This window comes from Rhodofomes roseus (assembly GCF_022264815.1).
Source record: "Rhodofomes roseus strain CIRM-BRFM 1785 chromosome Unknown C8Q71scaffold_24, whole genome shotgun sequence".
Classification (NCBI taxonomy): domain Eukaryota; kingdom Fungi; phylum Basidiomycota; class Agaricomycetes; order Polyporales; family Fomitopsidaceae; genus Rhodofomes; species Rhodofomes roseus.
In genome coordinates this window covers 433,663-449,561 of record NW_025952980.1, presented here as the reverse complement: position 1 = coordinate 449,561, position 15,899 = coordinate 433,663, and the positions used below count along the sequence as shown (strand labels likewise).

General features: G+C 57.8%; 6 protein-coding genes across 6 annotated transcripts; 4 read left to right on the top strand and 2 right to left on the bottom strand.

Moving 5' to 3' along the window:
• The first annotated feature begins 25 nt into the window (after nt 1-25).
• C8Q71DRAFT_287000 (exocyst complex component Sec10-domain-containing protein) lies at nt 26-4,317 on the top strand. Its single transcript, XM_047917551.1, has 12 exons — nt 26-944; nt 1,073-1,812; nt 1,868-2,043; nt 2,106-2,205; nt 2,256-2,763; nt 2,812-3,139; nt 3,196-3,337; nt 3,392-3,517; nt 3,578-3,774; nt 3,830-3,932; nt 3,985-4,113; nt 4,164-4,317. The coding sequence occupies exons 1-12, from the start codon at nt 335-337 to the stop codon at nt 4,269-4,271; spliced, it is 3,267 nt and encodes a 1,088-aa protein (XP_047774934.1). The 5' UTR covers nt 26-334; the 3' UTR covers nt 4,272-4,317.
• A 799-nt stretch (nt 4,318-5,116) lies between these two features.
• Nucleotides 5,117-6,186, top strand: C8Q71DRAFT_780700 (uncharacterized protein). The gene is made up of 3 exons (XM_047924853.1): nt 5,117-5,327; nt 5,392-5,830; nt 5,892-6,186. Exons 1-2 carry the CDS (start codon nt 5,291-5,293, stop codon nt 5,799-5,801), a joined length of 447 nt encoding a protein of 148 aa, XP_047774933.1. The 5' UTR covers nt 5,117-5,290; the 3' UTR covers nt 5,802-5,830; nt 5,892-6,186.
• Nucleotides 5,865-7,795, bottom strand: C8Q71DRAFT_286982 (uncharacterized protein). The gene is made up of 5 exons (XM_047917550.1): nt 6,752-7,795; nt 6,360-6,678; nt 6,265-6,299; nt 6,190-6,206; nt 5,865-6,124 (listed from the first exon to the last, which is right to left on the bottom strand). Exons 1-5 carry the CDS (start codon nt 7,673-7,675, stop codon nt 5,941-5,943), a joined length of 1,479 nt encoding a protein of 492 aa, XP_047774932.1. The 5' UTR covers nt 7,676-7,795; the 3' UTR covers nt 5,865-5,940.
• A 69-nt stretch (nt 7,796-7,864) lies between these two features.
• On the top strand, nt 7,865-8,610 carry C8Q71DRAFT_780696 (thioesterase). The gene is made up of 2 exons (XM_047924852.1): nt 7,865-8,005; nt 8,058-8,610. Exons 1-2 carry the CDS (start codon nt 7,932-7,934, stop codon nt 8,455-8,457), a joined length of 474 nt encoding a protein of 157 aa, XP_047774931.1. The 5' UTR covers nt 7,865-7,931; the 3' UTR covers nt 8,458-8,610.
• On the bottom strand, nt 8,611-9,912 carry C8Q71DRAFT_780695 (uncharacterized protein). The gene is made up of 5 exons (XM_047924851.1): nt 9,685-9,912; nt 9,018-9,630; nt 8,887-8,954; nt 8,775-8,825; nt 8,611-8,719 (listed from the first exon to the last, which is right to left on the bottom strand). Exons 1-3 carry the CDS (start codon nt 9,696-9,698, stop codon nt 8,946-8,948), a joined length of 636 nt encoding a protein of 211 aa, XP_047774930.1. The 5' UTR covers nt 9,699-9,912; the 3' UTR covers nt 8,611-8,719; nt 8,775-8,825; nt 8,887-8,945.
• Nucleotides 9,913-11,113: 1,201 nt separating this feature from the next.
• On the top strand, nt 11,114-13,393 carry C8Q71DRAFT_286948 (uncharacterized protein). Its single transcript, XM_047917549.1, has 4 exons — nt 11,114-11,409; nt 11,464-12,548; nt 12,612-13,084; nt 13,153-13,393. Exons 1-4 carry the CDS (start codon nt 11,207-11,209, stop codon nt 13,207-13,209), a joined length of 1,818 nt encoding a protein of 605 aa, XP_047774929.1. The 5' UTR covers nt 11,114-11,206; the 3' UTR covers nt 13,210-13,393.
• The last annotated feature ends 2,506 nt before the right edge of the window (nt 13,394-15,899 follow it).

Sequence of the window (15,899 nt, the reverse complement as noted above, 5' to 3'; positions counted from 1 at the left end):
TCCTCTTCCTCTTCAAGTTCCTCGTCCTCATCCTCGTCCCCCTCGAGCTGTAATCTCTGAACACGCGCAAGCCTTTGGCACACGGTTGTAAGTACAGTACACGCGCAGTACTTGCATCACCGAAATAGCCGGCGACACGACTGCGCACTAGAAGCGCGTTCGGTCGCGACTCGCGAGCCCGCGTCCGTCTGCACTTGGTCCGCACCGTCACCTACGGCACTGACGAGGCTTTCATCCTCTCTCTAAGTAACTCTTGCTTAATCTCTGGATGGACTTCTGCTAGCACTTGACCTATCTCGCGCGTAGATAGCCTTTTGACTGCGATTACAACCCGATGGACAAGTTCACGACCCTCGAGCCGGTCCGGCTTTACAACTCTCCTGCTTCCTCGACACCATCGTCCTCCAGCAAACGCCTCTCGATCTTCTCGCCTCTCACACCACGCCCTGCAGCGTCGTCAAGTTCACCTTTCGCGAATGCGCACCTACGCCAGCGCGGACCCGCGCCGTTCGAGCGGATTGGCCGGCTCCCCGCGGACCTGCACATTCTCTTGCTCACACACGTCGCCGTGCCCGACCTGCCTGCGTACGCGCGGGCATGCCGGGCGACGGGGGCGCTCGTGCGCGACGAGCGGGTGTGGGAGCAGCGCTGGCGGATGTTCGGGCTGGACGACGGGCTCGGGGACGACGTGCAGGGATACGCCAAGAACGCCAGTGCGAATGGGAGAGCGAGCACGGACTCGAGTGCGAAGGGGAAGGGGCATCTGCACGAGGTGTTGGGTGTGCTGGAGGAACGGAGCAGGGAGAGGAATGGGGCGACCAAGGGCGGGGCGCCGCCGACGCTGACGGTGGACATCGGCGACGACGAGTTTGGCGACTTTGCGTCGGGCGCGGAGGGCTCTGCGGTGCTGAATGCGCCGGCGGACGAGATGGGCGACTTCGTTGGTGAGTACTGTTCTCTCGTCAGTGCATGTCTGGCAGTTGGGACATACGGCGATGTCTGAGCCTATGGTCTGAGCCCATGCGAGCATGGCATGTCCTCTACAACAGTTAGGATCTAAGTCTGTTCTTAGGTGCGTTCTCCAATACGACAATTGGCACACCCCGTCCAGGCTCTGCGTTCCCCACCTTCACCTCACCACCAACCCCAAGTGCGCCGTCCAAACCGACCTTCCGTGCGCAGTACATCCGCGCCCACACCCTCCTCAAACCGCTCGTTCCAGCTTTGTATGCACCACCACATGCCGTGCTCTCTACATTGTTTCCTCCATCCTCGTCTCCCTCTCCCTCACCCTTCCAGACGCCGCTCCAGCAGGCGCACACCCTCCGCCTACTCGCGCTTTTCCTCTCTTCACGCGTGAAACCACTCCGCTCATGGTCGGCGCTTGCTGCTGCGCTGCGGGCTGCGACGGACCGCTTCGAAGATGCGCTGCTCACCGCATTTGATGTCGCGGATGGCCGGGCAGATGAAGCCGGGATGCGTGAAGCCGCAGAAGCAAGCTGGGAAGTGTTTGACCGAAGCGGGGGCGACGGGAGGAGCAGTACCTTCGGCGACAGGGGCAGCAGCGGGGGCGAGCTTCACTGGGAACTCGGCACGGTGTGGATCGAGAAGCGGGAAATCTTCTACGAGCAGTCGAAGTGGCGGCCGCTCGACAACTTCACGCAGGATGGGGAGCTCGACTTTGACGCGATGGACGCGTTTGTGGGTGAGGTCCTTGGCGCCCTCCGGGAACATGGAGCGAGAGCGGTGCGTGTGTTCCCGCCTGCGACGGGCGTGCTCCTCGCGTTTGCAGATCGGCTTGCGGGGGATGTGGTACGTGAGATGTAATCTCCCTCTTCGGTTGATACCTGAAGGTGGTGGGTACCAGGTAGGCGAGTATACCGCGCCGCTATTGACGCGTGCTCGCGAGCTCAGCAACGAGACGTTCCTCAAGGCGTGCGCTGCATCCTTTAAGGAGGCATGGCGGATGGCTGACGTGATACTCGAAACCGCGGCGGAGCGGAGCGACTCGTGCGTCACGAAAGCTCAAGCCGAGGACGTTGTGTTAGTATACCCTTACCCTTAAGTGAGGCAATGCACGTAGCAGAACTGATGTTCGTGTACAGATATCGGATGTTCGAGCCGAACATGGACGAATATCTCGACGAGGAGATCGAGTTCGTCAAAGGGTGCTTCGAACGCACGTGCCGAACATGGGAAGTAGAGGTACGTCCTCTGTGCCCTGACGTCTCTCTCTGCTCACACCCTATCCCTAGCTCCTCCAGCAGTCCGGTCCCGCCATCCCGGGTCAATCGAAAACAGCGGAGCACGCACATGTGCGCTTCATCGGGTCGTCAAATCCCGCGCAAGTAAAGCGCAACGTCCTCGCGTCGTTCGCAGACGTCCTCCTCCTGCCCGTCACAATCGTGCCGCGCACAGCGGCAACGGTCGGCAAGGCCGTCGTAGCTGGTGGATCCGCTGCCGTGCAGGGCATATCCATGCTGAACCCGCAGAAGTGGGGCGGTACTGCCACAGGAGCCCCGAATAGCGTCGAGGGCGGCAGCGGCGGGGGCATTGGAAAGCGGTTCTCGAAGCTCAGCCCGTGGAGACAGAGCCGCGGGAGCGTGGACTATAAGAAGAATGGGTACACGCAGGACTTTGAGAAGGGCAAGGACGGGAGCACGTTGTTCGAGATTGGGGATGCGGATGAGGAGGCGGACGGCGATGGCGAAGACGAGGGGGAGTTCGTGAACGCAGACGTTGATGACGAGAAGACAGACCAATGTGAGTGGGGATGGGATGGGATGGTGGGTGTACTGACGCATGCGCTAGGGTCTGTATCCTCGAGCACTACCGCCCACTCGCAGCCTGCACCGTCGATCCTCTCCAAGACCACTTCTTCATCGACGTCCACCTCGACGCGCACATCGGTGCCCTTACCGTCCCCGCAGCCGACGTCCTTCGACAAGTTTGACCTCCTGCTGTCCATCGATGTTGCGCTCGAGCTCATCCACGCGGACCGCGAGTCCCTCAAGCGCGCAGAGACTTTCTCAGGGTACCCGGGGCAGTACGGCCACCGGGTGCGTGACACGATCGAAGAGATCTTCGTGCTCCTTCTGCAGGCACTTGGCGAGCGACATGTTAAACCTGGTTTCGACTCGTGGGTCCCGCATTGGCTTGACCGGGATAGAAGGGATGTTGATGCGCGTATGATAGAGCGACGCAACAGATGAGAACGTACCAGCCTGCGGAACACGAGGAGACGAGGAGTGTCGCGCCGCTGTTGCAGTTCTTCGAGCTCGTGCACATGGGAGACACCATCCAGAGCATGGTTCAGGTGTACTTCGACAAGGAACTGGTGCGTGGCTCTTCTGGACCTCACTGAAGCGGATGGCTCAAGGTAATGGGTTAGGCTCCGCACATTGATCGGACGGACTTCCTCAACTCGGTCGTTCGCGAGAAGAAGCGGTTCGAGGATGTCCTTGACGACTGCGTCGCTGCCGGCCTCAACGCGGGCACGGATGCTCTGATGAACCAGGTACGCAGCAGTCTATCCGGCACCTCTGCTACGGCCTCTTACCGTCATCGAATCGCACAGGTTGAGCATATCATCTCGAAGCTCACGGGACCTCGAGCATACTACCCGCAAGAGGGCGCTCCGCTCGAGCTTGGTCCGACGAAGGGCTGCGTCGAGGCGATTCAGTGTTTGAAGATGCATTGTCAGCTGCTGAAGGGCAGCACAAGCAAGGAAGTCCTCGAGGTGTTCTATCAAGAGATCGGTATCCGACTTATCGCGTGAGTTGTCTTGCGACACGTTACATGGGGAAGCACAGTCTGAGCATGGTCATAGCATCCTCCAAAAACACCTCAAGCGGCAGATCATCTCGCTGAACGGTGGCTTCCAGGTCATCGCCGACCTCAATGCGTACCATACCTTCATCGCGTCGTTAAAGGTACGGGGTGCGGAGTATCGGGCTGTCGTTTTCGTGCTGAGTTTGGACGCAGGTCAGCAGCATTGCATCCGAGTTCTCGTACCTCAAGATGCTCGGGCACGTCTACGTCGTCGAAGATGCGAAAGACCTTGCGCAGATTGTCCGCGATGTGACACGCTACGGAGGCGCCTACAAGCCAGAGGTATGCGAATGCGTAGTCAGTCCTGCCGGTCGCTGACGCCTCTACCGTAGGACGTATACGAGTTCATCCAGCGACGGGCGGACTGGAAGAGGATCGAAAAGACAGTCGATAAGACGATGTATAATCTCAGTTTCAAGGAGGACTGCGTTATTTGCTGACTACCATCGCGTCGTTCGGAGTGAGACCAGCGAGTGCAGCAGCAGGCAAGACATATTCCGACGGTATGACAGGTGGGTTGACCTCACACAGGTCATGGTCTATTATGAGCTCGATCTTGCGCGTTCGATTGTGCGCCGCTGGCGGGGCGAGGGTGCTGTGTGATCGGCCACGCTCCCGATCCCGCGCCGCGATCACGGCTCGAATAGAAGGACGATGATCGACTGGATGGCGGAGAATTCGGCGAGCGGCATGGCGTCGCCCTGGATGAAGTCTTCCTCGGTGAACATATTGACGGTGACGCATCCCTCTGGAAGCACGTCGAACCAGGAGGCGGCGGCGCGGAAGGAGTGTGAGCACTGCGCGCTCTAGGACAGTTCGCGCATGAAGGCTGTGAGGTGGTCGGGATCCAGAAGCAGGGGCAGGCGGACGTGGAGGAAGCGTAGGTGCCGGCGGGGCGAGCAGGGACATGATGACCCGGCAGATCCGAGAGATCGTCAGGGGGGCTGCGACCTATCTCGAACTCAGAATCAGTGTACCTACAATCGCCCTGGCCACACACCATGGACACGCTGCCCTTGGAATGACAAATGCTGCGATGGACCTGCCTCTGTCACCACGGGCTGTTCGTTGTCCGAACTACGTGAGTACCTCCATTCGTGCATCGTTGATCGCGCCGTGAGAGGTGCCAGGGCAATGACATGTACAAGCCACTATGGGCCTGGCTCGAGAAAAAGAAGTAGTACCAAGTACTCATATCATATCTACTAAGTAAGTTAGGAGGAACTTCAAGAGCGGCGCAGCGAAGGCGTACCTCATGACGTGACCGTGTACGCAGCGCCACTGGCGCGGCGCTTCCGCCACAACCGCGCATGAGCGCGTCGTGCCGAGGAGCACGTATCCGGAACCCGACAATGCACAGTTTCCCTCTATAAAGAGGCCCAGATAACCATCGCGTCCCAATCCCACCGCCATCCACCCACACATCCAGCACACCGCTCAGTCTCTCACCGAGACCGCCATGGCTCCCACTGAATTCTCGCTGCGCCTCCAGCACGGTACCACCCCATCGCCCCTCATCGTGTGCACAGAACTGACTTATCCATCCGTCTCTGAACGCAGGCATCACCGGAGGCTTCGCGCCTCCCACCCCCAGCGCGATCTACACCATCACCGGGACACCCTCCCAGCCCGCCTGGAACATCACCGCCGCCGTGCGCCCCGACGGCACGCCCTCCCTGTCCGACGAGGAGCGCAAGACGCTCTCCGCGACCGACGCGGGGGCGACCACGCTCGTCGGCGAGCTGCACGGGATCCTCAAGTCGATCCCGACGGAGCAGCCGCCCGGGAGCGAGGACATCTACGGGCTGGACACGAGCATCGCGTTCGGGAGCGACGACCTCATGTGGATGAACGGCGGGCCTGCGGGGTGCGGGACGGGCAGGAGCACGGTGCAGGCGACGGAGGAGGACAAGGCGAAGTTCAAGCGGGCGGTGAAGATCGTGCAGGAGCTCCTTGAGAAGGCGGCGTGAGGCCCCTGAGTGGCGAGGAATGAATCTACGTGCGTGTGTACAACAGCCATCTACGTGTTCGCAGCGATATACCATATTGTACTGTCCTAGACTCCCAGCACATCGAGCACACAGACTGAGGCGCGAGTAGTGTCCGTGTCTAATCTTCCGCGCCTTGCTTCTCTGGCTGGACAGCAGAGGCGACTGCGCTGCCACCGACAACCGCACCTCCTTCTTTCACCAAGCTCTCCCTGGCTTCCGCCAGCGTCTTCTCTCGCTCGGCGAGCACGGACTTGTGAGAAGCGACAGCAGAATGGAGAGAGGCATACAGGGACAGCTTTTCTCTTTGCAGAAATATCAGCTATAGCACTCGAGCAGACAAATCCGAGACAGCGGCCTAGAAACGTACGTCATATGGTCCTTGACCTATATTTGTTGACAGATGTCAGAAGCGATGGCCACGTCAGAATAACAGACAACATACGAAGTCGAGCATCTTCGCAAACTTCGTCGTGAGTTCTGTCCATCCGCCTTGATGAGCCATCCTCGACGACCAATACCGAATACGCGTGAGCTCACCGTCCGCACCAGCCCTCCACTCGTCCATCGAGCACTCCGACCACTTCTTCTTCGCCTCCTCGTACGCGTCCACATGCCCATCGACGAACGCCCCCAAATCCTGCCCGAGCAGCTTGTAAAGCGCCTCTCCGCGTCCTGTAGAATCCAAGGGCGCGCCCTGCGGGTGGACGTGGACCTCCGACATGCGCGAGTACGGCCGCTCGGGGTGCTGTGAAGGGGCCCTGGAGGCAGGTAGAGCGCCATCGTCATAATCTTCGGACGCGGGAAAGCCGCGGATGTCGGGGGTGGGCCCGCGCGAGTAGCGAGTCCCGAAGTCGTCCTGCAGGGCAAGTCAGAAGTGCGATGAAGTCCACCGCGCCGAGTCAAGAGATCATATTAGGTACCTGACTCACCGGCGCGCCATGTCCATTGGCCTTGTATCGCTTCGCCTGGTTCCCATATGTGAACTCGTCCTCTTCGAAGTCTTGTTGATGGATCCGCTTCGTCGAGCGACGCAGGCCATGTTGGGACACCTCAGAACGACCGTCGTCCGAGCCTGTAGGGCCGTCCTCGGGGTAGCCATGAGAGAGCCGAGGATCCTGGGCATGGCCAGCAAGTTGTCCAGCGTCCTCGTCGTCCGCTTCGTTAATCTTCTCGAGAGACGGATGAGAAGCGGTGCGCCGACGGAGATGGCCACGGTCGGAGGCGTTCAAGCCCAAAGAGTACAGTCCTCCGTAATTGTCACCGTTGGTGGAGGGCACGTTGCCGTCGCCGGGAGCGTCAGCGGAGGTGGCTGTATGCGCGTGGTTTGCGTTCAGGTCGTCGGCAGAAGAAGCAGCATGCAGCTTAGACGGCGCAGGGAGCATCGGCGGGCGGAACTCATTGGTAGAGACGTAGCCAGGACCAGAGGCGGTGCTACCAGGGAAGAACGGAGAGGACGGACGAGGGCCTGTAGTGGACAGGCGGTAGGCCTCGCTCGGTGCCAGGAAAGCCTTGGACGAGCGAAAGTCTCCTGCGTCAAACGACTTGCGATTTGAACCTGGTATAGAGGCACCGTTGGCTTGAGGAGCGGGCTTCCGCTTGGCGAGTCCGGCGAGGTTGAGCGGTTTGTTGGTTGCGGCCTTCAGAGCAGCTTCGGCGCTGCGATGGCTGGGTATATGCGTGTCTTTCGAGGCCGCCGAGTCGTGAGAGGGGTCCGGGAGGGAAGAGGTACTGACAGAGAGCAGCCCGTTCGGGCGGAAGGTGTCATGAGTAGGCGGAGGAGCTGAGCTTTCGGAGCGAGCTTGCTGTTGACGAGAAGCAGGCCGTTGGGGCATGAACGGAACACGAGCACTCATTTTGCGAGCAGAGAAGATGATGGGGCAGAAAGCAAATAGACGAGCAGCTGTGAGAAGGGCTGTGCGGCGAACGATCAAGTCGGAGAGCACTGGCAGGGTAGATGGTGGTTAAGGAGAAACCCTTCGAAGCGCTGAACCGCGCGTCGCGCGAACGGCTGTGGGACGCGTTGGTCACGTGGGACGCGGCTCCCCACCTGCTTCGCCTCCTTCCACAAAGGTCCTGGAGCGATACCTGGGATTGTTTTCCATCCTCGACATGGGCGATAATGACGGACTGAAACAACTCCGCCGATCTGACTATGCCTACTTCCTCTCTTACCGCACGCGCTGGTCAGCTCATCACTGCCTCCCGCACGTCTCTGTCTAACGCACATGTCTACAGGAGCGACAACGACCAGTACGCGCATGTCAACAACTCCATCTACTACCATCTATTCGACTCCATCGTCAATACCTACCTGATCACGCATTGCGGTCTGTCTCCGACACGCTCAAACCAAATCGGGCTCGTCATCTCGTCCTCGTGCCGATTCTACTCGCCAGTATCATTCCCTGCCGTGTTGGATCTCGGCCTACGCGTCACGAAGCTCGGGAAAAGCTCCGTGACGTACGAGGTAGCCGTATTCGAAGAGGGACAGGACGTGCCCGGTGCGGTGGGTGGGTACACGCACGTCTTCGTGGACAGCGAGACGAGGAAAAGCACGCCTATGGCTGTCCGCACGCGGGAAGGTCTGGCTCAGATATGCGCCGGTATGAAGGACTCTGTCGCATCGAAGCTGTAGCATTTTATGAATCGCGCGGAGTGTACGACTAGGTGTCTTCCTTCTGTCCGGCATAGCCACTGCAACATCCTCATCGCGGGGGCTCATCTAATGAGCATTAACGTTTGAACGGGCATGTGCGCATATGGAGTGCATCGCAAGTGCTGTGAGACCGACTTCCTAGAATCAGTGCTCGGCAGCCCTCGTCCTGCTTGGTTTCCGTTCAGTTGTGTCCGTCCGATGGCCAGCCAATCTCCGGCCATTGCACGGCGCAACATTGCTGGTGAGACTGCCTTGATCAAGCTCGGTATAAGCTAACATCTGCGGGCTGACTCCAGGAAGCTTTAGATAATTCAATACCCCTATCAACATCGTATCGAGCTATACAGGTGAGTTGACTGCCGGATATGCCCTCGCGATGCTCGTGGCTTGAATGCAGTTCGTCACAAGAAACCGCTCAGAATGTTGGATGAAGGGACGCGTAACAAGATTTAATTCCGGCCAGCCATTTATTCCAGGTGCGTTGCATCCACATGTTATTCCTCCGTCCAACCGCCAACACATTGATCGCCCCGATCCAGCGAAGAATATCCAGTCCTCTCAAAGAGACCATCGAGTTCATCGCGAGTTAAGTCGCTCTGGAACGAGCCCGTCCAGTGCTGCCTCGTATGTCGCGCGTGCCTTGACCGGAGCGCGACGGTAGGCAGCTCTGAGCGACTTGGTGCGCGTGCTCTTGTCCAAGCGCAACTGGCAAATCTACAGTCATGCGGTCGCCACGCTCGAGATGCTTGAGTACCCGGGTGCGCCGTACGCGCAGGCATCCTCCATCTGCGTACCAGGGTACCTCCTCTCGGCACTAGAGCAGCCCACAGTACCCTACGAAGGCGTCTCGCCCAGCGTTCTTCAGTTACCTTGCGTGCTTCGCGTCCGTTACCCGTCCGTCCCTTTGCGGGTGCAGCTTCCGTCGTGCGGACGCCCTCCGCCTCATCTCTGGCGCCCTTCTCAGTCCCAAAAAGCTGTCCATCAACACGCTCACGTTCCGGCCAGCATCGCAGGAGCCAAATGGTGTGCGAGGGAGCTTCCGCTTTGATCTGAACAAGAAGCTCTGCGAGACATGGGTCATGGGTTCGGTCGGCCGCGACTACATGTCGCCCTCCAGTTCGTCTCTCAGAGCATCGGGTCGCATACACTAATGTAAGTGCACTTCTTCTGGATACGACACCAGTTTTCTCATCTGCACACCCCCAGTCATTTATGCGCATGATCGAATCGCCGACGTGTCCATCTTCACAACGATCCCGACTGGGGCGCTACGCCCGACGGAGATTCAACTCGTCACTCGGCGGACACTGTCAGGGCATTCTGCGCGATGTCTCTCCCGGACGTATCCTCTTCGTTCGCCACGGATTGCTTCAAACACGTCTGGCATCAGTGTCGCGGCGACGAGCAGCTCGAGATCCGTCTGTCGGATCCGCCCCCAGCTGCATGGCAGCTCGTCCTCGCTGGTGTGGCGCGGCGGCAGTCGGGGACGGAACTCAAGAGGTTCGCGCGGGAGCAACGATCCCAAGCGCTGTACCCTCTAGCAGAGGTGAGTGCCCACCGCCCTCGTCGCTACTACACCGCCCACTTACATTCGAGCGCTGTGACTCCCTGCGCTTTCCCTGCGTACGCGCACGCCACTGAGCTGAAGGGGCTGGAAGTACCTCATACCGCAGCCTCGCCGCTGAGCGTGACGTGGCTCTACAAAATGCTCCTAACGCTATTCTCACAAGTGAGCACTGCGCAACTGCGGCGGCGCGGAATGCGCATTGCGATCTACTTGGAGGGTACCCAGGGTCAATGCGGATGACCCCGATCCCGACGCGCTCGCCGCTTCCATGCCGTGCTCTTCCACCGTGACTGGTCACTTGACACACGCCCTTTACCTGCTCGGCTCTCCAGTCACGGCCCAGACTGTCAGGCGATAATCCACTGAAGACTCGAACGTCGCGCTGCTGGCGTTTGGCCTGAAGACATTCTTGGATCCTCACTTCGCGCCTTGGTTGGCTCGGGGCGTTCTGTCTCACACTGGAGAGCTCATCATCTGCCCACGCGATCGTTAGTGCGAGGGTGGAACATACCGTGCCGCATCACAGTCAGACACCGGTATCGGAGAATGAGACCAGAGCTTCCGGCGCGTCAGGTCGTAGTACTGTGTTATGTTTCTTTGATCGACTTGGGGCTAAGCGTGGACAGCGCGTGGAGTGACCACAAATCTTGCGTGTGGTACAGCGTGCGGGTAGACGCGAACTCCGAATGCACTGCCCTACAGTATCCCACACGAGGTGATAAGTCCTAGGCGCCTTGCGGTGATGCGCCGACAACGATGCCTTGCATTCATAACGGTGCTGCCCAAGTGCTGCCTTCCTTGTGCCTTCCTCGAATCCTCATCGACTCGATGTCCTGCCCCTCAACATCGCATCCCTGAGTCGCTCGCATCACTCTAGAGTCGAATATCCACATCTCGCACCTATACACTGATTGCAGGTGCAACCACATCTGGGTCGTGCACTAGCTCAGTCCCACTGTGTGCGAAACTGAAGAGCTGCCTAGGTAAGCGATTTGCTACGTGATGAAGAGATGACTGACTCTGACGTAGGCATACCTCGAACAGGAATCGACGCGCAATAGGCTCCCAATCACTTCAACGGCGTAGAACAGTCAGGAGTAACGCCCTCTGACCCTGTGTTTGGTCACGGTAGACATATCTCCTTGGTGCGGTTTGCTATCAATGATAGACTCGTCATGTAGCTCGTCTTTGAAGACTACGATGAACGATTCGGTGCAAACAACCGAGCACACAGAGGATCGGGTTGCTAGTCTAGAGGACAAGTCTGACAAGTTGACGGTCGAGGAGCTAGGGAATGAAGGCGCGGACTCAGGTTCCAAGCATTGGGACATGGACATTGACTTCAGATCACCCGTATACTTAAGGTGCGTGTCGCGGATCCGAATGAATATGTTGTTCAACGATCCCCATTTTCTCAGCGACACCAGCCCGCGATTCCCTCAAGAGCTGATCGAGCTCATCTGCGAATGCCTCTGGGACGAACCGGTCCAGCTAGCGGTTAGCTGCAAGCGTGTTTGCCCCGCTTGGTATCATGCTGCCCGGCGGGTTCTGTCTGCACCATGGATCAGCTGGCAAACCCAAGAGGCTCTACAGGACCACGCGCATACACTGATATCCCATCGTAATGCACCGTATCGCACACAACTCACACATTTGTCGATCTACGACGACGCCAGAAAGCCGTTCGCGCACGTCTGGCCTATGTTCGTCCCCGGATGGATGCTACCGGAATTGAGCGTCGTGGGGCTCAGTGGCCTTGACTGGTCGACCAAGACACCGCACGACAGCTTCTTTATCCACCTATCAGCGTACACCAGCGTCTCGCAGCTAAGCATATCCGGCTGCAGGTTTCGCAGTCTAACGAATCTTCGCAGGGTGATCAATGCCCTTCCCAACCTTACGTCGCTCAATCTCTCCAACGTTACGTTACAGCACCCCCTCAGACGAGATTCAGTGCCCAAGCACATAACTCTCCGAACCCGTTCACACAAGCTCGTGGATATTTCTCTCAGCGGTCTCGCAAAGCATTCTGACCTGTCCTCGGACTATGCGGGAGCAACAGCCCTTGATTACCCAGATCTGCTGCATATGATAGCGGCGAACTCTTCCACTGTCACGAAGCTCACATTGGACCTGCGATTCTTTGCTTCGCTCCCAAGTCTTCGGCGACTTTTGGCGCATTTCTGCAGCCTGTCTACCTTCACAGCAACGTCCCAGTTCGCCTTGAGCCCCATTCCGACGGTGCAGAAGACGCCTCCTGCATGCACGGAGAACGCCTCCATACACTCATTGTCAAGCTTTACCCTGATGGACGTCCCCGATCGATCCGCATCGCAGCTTCTACAGCTACTTGCAACCCCTCTGCCATGCCACAAGCTGGAGATTCTCGACATCAATCTTGTGGACCGGCCGTCTTCCGCACTTCTAGCCTGTGCCAGCCATGTGCTCCAACTGTCCGGACGTACGCTCAGGAAGCTCTCGTGGTGCATCTCGGTGGCCCCAGGTCAATTTCCTCTCTATGTTTAGTACGCACATGGACCTGATCTCCATTTGCTTACATTGGTAGATCTCGAGGTCGTGCCGACTCTCGCAGGTAATACATCTCTGCGAGAGTTAGCCGTAGACCTTCGGGACGTTCCCCTATCGCCACAGACGATCCACAGTGCTCTCACGGCCGTGTTATCAGACATCACCAGCATGGATCTGCAGTACCTGAGGATCAGGTTCACTGCACCCTACCTCGAGCTTCCCCCGAGTCATGTAACACCATTCACCATACGAGACACTGCCGAGTCCATCTCCACCTTTCACACCATCCTCTCGCGCGAGACATTCAAAGGGCTTCCGTTATTCACCCTCAGCACGGGTGTATCAATCGAAGTGAAGAACATACAGGACAATCCCACCGCGGTAGCCACTATCAAAGCCTACGTGGTCACTCTGTTTACGCCGTGGTTGGATCGTGGAATAGTGCTGTTGTGGTTCGGTTCTGAATATGTCTCCAAAGACTCATTTTTGTTCCCACAACTGAGCTCACTGGTAAGTATCGTAACATTGTACCTCGCAACGGCGAACTCACAATCCGGCCTATTTGTACATGTCCGTAGGAGACACATCGAGCGGTCGTGGAGGCGAGAAGGTCGAAGAAAACAACAAACTTGTAGGAAAGCAGTAGAACGAGGTTCACGAGGGATGGGAGAGATAGAACTTGGCATGCAGGGCGTCGGGTGGATGTCATTGGTCGCAGAGGACAGTGGTACGACCTTGTACTGATCGCAGTCACATCATGATATTATTGAACATGTTTTGTCGAGGGCAAGGTGACCGCACAGTACATATCGCGACGTCACCCTCGAAGCTTCACATCGAAGAACCCTGTATGCTGACGCGTCCACTTGGAAGTCATTCGTATTATTGCATGCAAGAAAACTGGGCCGTTGACGAATTGGCCGCAGCAACGCATGTATCTGCGAGAACGGCATGACTGAGTAGGAAGACGACTCTCGGAGCACAGCGCAAGGACGGTGGGCGTCAGCCAAGGAAGTGTAAGGGCCTACCTCCCGGAGACCAGAACCTGCCTATCCCAGGTCTGAACGGTATCACGGGCAGACAGGGGTCGATCGCAGCATGTACAATGTACACCATGATGCGCATCACGCGGTGGTCTGTAGAAGTAATTACTACAAGTAAGCTCGTGTGGAATCACAAACACGCACCTTGGGATATTGAACAGCTCTCCTGGCGCATACCGTTTGTAGCCCCATATGGCGCCGTGGTAGTGTTTGACCTTCAGAGACGGTCCATCGCCCGTACTTATAAGCAGCGACTACAGAGCATGAAGAGCAGTGCGAGGTATAATATCACTTACATAACTGGTGCGACGACTCTCTGACGAAGCTGCGTTAAATTCTTCTGGATGTCGAGCGCCTGGTGTACGATGCGGGGCTGAAAAAAGGGAATCCAACAGGGCTTCTATTCGGGGAGGTCGAGGGTAGCGGTTTTCGGTTTCATATGCGGGCGTTGTCTGCGTAGATCTCGCCAGGAGTGCGAGGCGATTAGTAGGCGCGTAGGAGCAGGACAGTCGAGCAGACACCGGGTCTGAAGAGGAAAATTCGACGGTGTGTCCATTGGGGAAGTCAATGACAGAGCTCTTCATTCGCTTGACTCTGTGTCGCGTCATAGGTACTACCAGGCGATCGGGATGTGCTGTGTAGGTCGGAGGACAGAGCTGAACCGGAGACCGGTGCGACTGTCCAGCAGAATTCGAGTGGAGGGGCAACGAACTCCTCCTCCTCCTCCTCAGGCGCGTCCGATGTTCTCGGAACCGTCCGCCGGCTCGCCTATCACGTGCACACCGCGTCGCGCGTCGACCGCGTCGTCAGCGCGTCTGACAACTCGCATATGGCCCAACGCTGCCACCTGGTCTGTCGTCCGCTGTCCGCCCGCCGAGTCTCCTCATTCGCATTTCTCTGAGAGCCCAGTACAACAGAGTACCTGGAGTATAAGTACACTGACACTTGCGACAGGGATGGATGGCTCGAATGCACCCCAGATCAGCCCCAGAGCGAAGGTGATCGAAGAGACAATTCCCCGCAGGCGGTTGGCCCAGAGCCTACATCGGAAGCTGGCGACGAGCGGCCCTGGGACTCCGTGGAGCCACGAACAGACACTCCGAAGCAATCTATTACCCAGTCCCTGTAAGCAATGCATCTTGCACTGCAGCTGTACTCGATTACCGATGACGAGTTTGCTCTAGCATTGACGCAGCACATAGACTCGCACCTCGACGTCGGACTCCCGACATCGAGATGCAAGTCAGAGCAGCCAGTTCAACCGCGACACCAGATGCACCCGGTGCGCCAGCCGCTAGCGGGGCCACGGCCGCTATTCTGCTTGATGAATCACCGCAAGGGCAGGAAACGGCCTATACCGAGCATTCACAGTCAGCAGAGGGCTCCGAAGTCGCACACGAAGTAATAGTGGCAGGCGCGGACACGGTCGAGGCCCCTCGCGAGGAGGTCGGAAGCGCGATCGAGGACGCGGACAAACATCAAGGAGGCGACACGGGTCAGGACGAAATAGCAGACACCGGAGACGCACCTGCGCAATCTGAGTCACGCTCGGAGTCGGGCAGCGAGAATGAGAGGAGCAGTTGAGTGTATTGGAGGATGACGGGTTTGACGTGTACGTCGTACGTTGCTGTATAGGCTGTCATCGCTGGATGCTCACCCAAGGGATGCAGCGACAGACGGACGGACGGTCGACGGACTGATGTTCGGCGAACCTATCGATACATGAACACCCTTTGAAATGCGCTTCCTTGATATGTCGTATATTCTTGTTCTCGATAGAGCTGCTTGTGGTGCTTCTGTAAGCTACTCCCTGTGATGTCATGATACGAGCTTACTGGTTGTGTTATACGATACGCTCGTGTCGCCGCCGATTGGATTGCCTGCAGGTTTCACGAACGGAGTGTTGCTGTCTATGTATTGTCTGTGTCGTGTTGTGTACTAGTTTGTCGGTACGAGAACGGCTGCCGTGCGTCTGCTTCAGAATGTTGTTAGGATTACACAGATGTTCCGTCAAGCAATTGCGACAAGCGGAAGGGAATAGAAAGTGACATTTCCAGGTTGAACATACTGCGCGACGACTGTTACACTGGCAATCTGTCATACCACGTCACTAGACGTTACCCGCATAGTTGTATGCTACCCTTGAGAAAGTAATGCTCGTACCTCATGCCAGGCCGACGAGCAAGGTTCTGCCACTACTGCCGCACCAGCAGCTGCACAGCCAGGTAAGTTGCTAGTCAGTACTATTTGATCGCATGCAAACGAATCGCACTGACTGTATC